Source organism: Protobothrops mucrosquamatus, unplaced genomic scaffold (genome assembly GCF_001527695.2).
Source record: "Protobothrops mucrosquamatus isolate PMUCROS unplaced genomic scaffold, P.Mucros_1.0 scaffold1165, whole genome shotgun sequence".
Classification (NCBI taxonomy): Eukaryota; Metazoa; Chordata; class Lepidosauria; order Squamata; family Viperidae; genus Protobothrops; species Protobothrops mucrosquamatus.
In genome coordinates this window covers 56977-62365 of record NW_015387380.1, presented here as the reverse complement: position 1 = coordinate 62365, position 5389 = coordinate 56977, and the positions used below count along the sequence as shown (strand labels likewise).

At 35.0% G+C, this 5389-nt stretch overlaps 1 protein-coding gene across 1 annotated transcript in view; it reads left to right on the top strand.

Annotated features, from left to right (window-relative positions):
* CDC5L (cell division cycle 5 like) overlaps positions 1-5047 on the top strand; it is a 34443-nt gene extending 29396 nt beyond the window's left edge. The window contains exons 15-16 of the mRNA XM_015820700.1: positions 4127-4339; positions 4738-5047. Of these exons, the coding sequence (XP_015676186.1) occupies positions 4127-4339; positions 4738-4842 (318 nt within the window). The 3' untranslated portion in view covers positions 4843-5047. The remainder of the gene's footprint in view (positions 1-4126; positions 4340-4737) is intronic.
* The last annotated feature ends 342 nt before the right edge of the window (positions 5048-5389 follow it).

The following is a 5389-nucleotide window of genomic DNA, read 5'->3' as shown; positions in this document are numbered from 1 at the left end:
CTAAAAACCAAAAGCACTGTTTTTTGCTAGTCTGTCATTCTCTCAATTTGCAAAGACGATTGACTATGCATGATACTTGAGGGTTTGTATAAAGTACTCAAGCTTATGATGCTTATGATCTGGAAAGTCAAGATTTTAAATGTATGTTATGCTCTTTCAAAACCATACTCAAGTCTAGCAAATTTGCAAAAGAATTGCCAATGTGTAGTAGTGTTGTATGATAGATTAATTACACTTGTATAAAATTAGTATTTCTGTCATCTAAATGGGTATGTGTGGATCTAAAGATTGTACAGGGGTGACAGATATAACTTATTTATTTATGAATATTGCATTGAAATGTATTCTATGTGGAAGGTGTAGCTGAAATTAACACAATTGCTTTGTAAAACATGAAAATAGTCTCCGTTTTATTTTTCAGAGAACTTGCAGTGAAGAGAACATATATATGTTTGTTCAGCAGAGGGCACTATTGCTCTTCAGTGTCTTTCATTACACTGTCATATAAATAGGGAAGATGAACTGCTTTCTTAAATATTCCAGCATAGTGTTTTTCTCACGAAATGAAAATTATGTGGTGTCTTAAATATGAATATTAAATATTCACTCAGATTTGTGACCATATAGATTAAGGTTCCAATTTTGTTGAAAGAAAACTTCAAGTTCAATAAGGTTTATTTCTTAATACACAAACACACATATTGGATTGCAATCTAAAAATGTGCTACAAATGAAATATTTTTTTAAAAAAGCTATTGTCTTCACATGTCTTCATGTGCATTGTTTGTTAGTCGTGTCTAGAATTTAGAGAATGATCTTTAATCTTTCTTTGATTCTCCTACATGCCCTTTAGGTATTTTGCTTTCACTAAATAATAGCACACAAACTGAATTATTTATTGTACTATTTTATTAAAGTATACATAAATGTAAAGTGAGTTCTCTGTTTTTACATAAGTATATGGATTATTTTTTATTTATTTATTTAAATTGTATTGGCCTCCCAAGTCCATTATACACTGAGGTACATGAATGTGTTTCCTTGAAGTTGTTAGAAAATATACTCACTATGTTTTTTTGCTGAAATCTGTTAAAACCTACTTTGTGGGATGTCAGTGCAGGGTTTCATGGTCATATATAGGCAGATTGGGAAGGAACAAGCCAATTTTCTGTGATTGTCCTTCATTTCCATCTGCTAACAAAGAAAGAAGATGAATCCATTATTCTGGCTTTTGCTGTTTAGTTAGTACATTTAAATGAAATAGTGGCAAAAAGCTCTGATGCTGCTAATCAAGGTCCCCACTCTTTTTTTAAAAAAAGACTGGAATTTCTCTGCATTATCCAACGTTATCTTCCTTTGAGCCATATGCCCAATATAGATTTAAACTCCTAAAAAGTTGTAGTACAATTTAGTGTCCTAATAAAGGAATCCTGACTGGTTAACTACAGAGAATATAGTGCTTTTCTTCCTATTCTTGATTGGAATACCTACCTAAGTGCTGCACTCTCCCATAAATCAGTCTTTCCATTCAGTTCTTTACTTGTGGCATGTTTCATTCCCTTCAACGCCCTGTTGGTTTTGCTTTTGGCTGCTTCATTTCAGTCTGCACTGTCTTCGCTGGAACCCATGTCAATTTCTCTTTTTCAGCATGCATTATTTCTAAAGTAACATTCATCTCTACTACCTTTTTATTTCTGTTTCATTGTTATTGTTAAGGTGCCCAGTAGGTCCTGATAGCAGGCAGTTCTTCCACACAATAGTGTGGCAATAATAACTTCTTGTTGTTAGTTGCGAAGTTGTGTCCGACCCATCGCGACCCCATGGACAACGGCAATAATAACTAGCCGTGTGCTAATATTAATCTTGCATGAGTTTTGAAGAGTTGGCACCATGTTTGTTTTTGGGATGCTCTGTAGCTTCCCTGAGTGGGTAGCACAAAATCCAGACTCTACAGAACAAAAACAGTAATAATTTAGTGCAAATATTTGGCGTAGAATTTGAGCAAATGTGATGGTGGTGGGGGGTTTTTTGTTATCCATCATGGGCCCCTAATTTGGAATGTCAAGATGCATCTGCAACTCAAATCAGTTAAAGATTTCAAATAATATTTAGGAAGAGAGAAAATCCATTTTTCTGAACATTTTGAATAGGAAAAATTTTCCATTACTCAAATTCAGATGGCCTTATGAAGTGTGTGCTTATGTTTAATAAACAAAGTAGTGTTGCTGAACATATTTAGACTGACTTTTAAATATAGGTACTGATCCATATGTATGAATGTATCTGACATTATGCTTCTCTGTATTCTATACATTTCATTCTATTTGCCTTTACTTTCACAATGCATTTATTTGTGACTATCACTATGAATTTTCACCTATTTTCCAATATATTTTTGGATTTTATTATTGAACCCGCTATGTTTACATATCACATTTCCAACAGAGCAGTTTACAATTTAAATTAGGGTTTTTTTAAATGTAGCATGCTGGCTTTTAGAAACTAATCTCAATAATATAATTTTAATTTCAGGAATCAGTAAAATTAATGTAAATTTATAAGTATTTGTTTTGTATAAGTAGAAATAGAAATAGACACAGAAAGACTGGACAATCAAAATGGCAGTCACTCTACAATTAAGCACATAGCTTCTTTATCATTGTGGCTTATCAGAAATTATGCCAGATGCTCCTGCTTGTTTCCTTTTCCTGATAGAAGCAACTAAGTGTTCAGCATTGCAAATGAATCAGGATACTGGTTTGTTTAGGGAGGATTCTGGAAGAAAAAAAAACACATTTTCTGTGTCCTTTAGAACAGGGGTCCCCAACCCCCAGTCCATGGACCAGTACCGGTCCGCAGCATGCCAGCAACCGATCCACACAAACAAGCAAAGCCCCATCTGCAGGATGCAGGTAGCACACAAAACCATACCCTCTCTGGTCCACAGAAAAACCTCTCCATGTAACCAGCCCCTGATGCCCAAAGGGTTGGGGACCTCTGCTTTAGAATATGCTTGTTAGAGTTGCAGTAGGAATTGTCAAAAAAGATTTCCATTTGTTTAAGAAATGGCTTTTTAACATGGTACCTGCCATTTTGAATTTTCCATAAGATTTTGTGCTATGATGTGATAAAGAGTGGGATTGACCAGTTATTTTAAGCGAATTGCCTTTTTAGATTGTAACCAACATCCTTAATTACTAACATTTATTTCAGTCTAAAAGCTCATGCTTTTAAAATTCCAGAATTTATCTTGAAGTGATCCTTTAGGTCATGAAATGGCTTTCAGAATCTTTATTTGGCTTAATGAAAAGACTGTTCAAAATTCAACCAGAGAGAACGTAGGCATAGACTACATATAGAACACTGGATCCTATCAGATTCTTCAACTACTATAGTGTTGTTTTTGCCCAGAATTTTCCCAAGAATGTATGTGAAAAAAGACAAATGCTTTAATTCCACAAGCATTAATTTATTGTTATCTTTATGGACTTCCCTGTCTGTTCTGTTTTCTTATTTCATACTTCCAGAATCCCAGGTTTGCACTGTTGAACAGTGTTGAAGATAAGTTACATATGTAAGCACTTAAAGTTCTCCTATGTCAGTGGTGGCGAACCTATGGCACAGGTGCCAGAGGCGGCACTCAGAGCCCTCTCTGTGGGCACACGCACTGTTGCCCCAGTCCTAGGCCTTCAGCTGGGTTTTATAAAACCTTTTCGCTTTAGGCCTCCGTCGCCGTGTGCAAAAAAAAAAAAGGTTCAATCAGTCAATTTCAACTTCTCGCGGGAAAAAAAAAGATCTTGCAAAGTTGGAATTGATTGATTGAACTTTTTAGTCCCACCCAGTCTGCTGTTACCACCGCAGCCACGCCCACCCAATGAGCCACGCCCACCCAGCACTCGACAATGCATAAATGGGTTTTGGGTTGCAGTTTGGGCACTCAGTCTCTAAAAGGTTCGCCATCACTATCCTATGTAATATCTGTATGTACTATCTTAGGAAAGAAGATAAATATAAGATATAACATCTCTTCTTTTACAGCTCAGTGCTGTGTGCGTGTGTGTGTGAGAGAGAGAGATATGTAATCATTAGATAATCATGCCATATTTTTGATTGCATTTGTCAACAGATTAACCGAGGTCACATGACTACTGAAGCGAAGAGAGCTGCCAAGATGGAAAAAAAGCTAAAGATATTGCTTGGTGGTTATCAGTCTCGAGCAATGGGACTCATAAAGCAATTAAATGACTTGTGGGATCAAATTGAACAAGCTCATCTTGAACTGTGCACATTTGAAGAATTAAAGAAACATGAAGATGCAGCTATCCCAAGGCGACTGGAGGTAAAATTGTGTTAATCTACAGGCCATCTCTAAAAAGAATGACAGTGTAAAATAAATAAGCAATGCAGTATTAGTAAAATCATTTTTAAAAAATTTGTATATTATAGAATCATATTTAGATTTCCTTTTAGATTTGCCTTTGCTATACAGTGCATGCCACTTTATTCTTCCTAAATTTTTGAATGTTTTATAAAGTCTATTAGAAATTAGCTCTGTCTACATAGTAATGCGGAACTACTTACCTCCAGATTTGTGTGGTCACTTCCCATTGAAAACAAAGACTTGTCTGTGTGGCTTATTAGGAAAGTTTTATTATAATTCTTCCCTTCCATACTGAGGATAGCATCCTATTCTTTCCAGGTTATTTCATGCTAACTTTATTACATTTGTTCTTGCAGTGCCTAAAAGAAGATGTTCAACGGCAACAGGAAAGAGAAAAAGAACTTCAGCAGAGATTTGCAGAATTCATGCTGGACAAGGAAACATTTCAGTCAAAATATTAAGCCTATTTTGCTTATACCGTGACACCATTGTTTGTAACATTTTTCAGATGCAGCTGATAAATTATGATACGTCTCTCCCATCAAAATTAAGCACAAGCAAATGTGCTAATCAATTTATATCTTATTTTAAGAAAATGCTTTGTACCACACGGTCATGTACCTTTTCCTTCAGAAGCAAGAAGCAGAAATAAAATGCTGATTCTGATCCTGATCTAACAAGCATTATTTGCATGCTGTAAAAATGCTATACAGGGTAAACATTCCACACCCACCTTTTAATTCACACAATCATTTTGTTAAAGTTACTGTTTCCTTGTCCTTTTAGTATTTCACCTTTGTTGAGATCAAGGAAACATATATATTTAAAACAGTCTTTGTGCCATTAATTACTGTGAGTCTGGAATGTAAAGCAGTGTATTAGACTGTATTTGTCTTAACGCCTTGAAATTTGTTTGCAAATTAAATTTTTAAATTTCATTTTAAATTGAAACTAGGTAACAGCATTATGATCATACATATAATGTTCATATGACTACTATGGAATTTA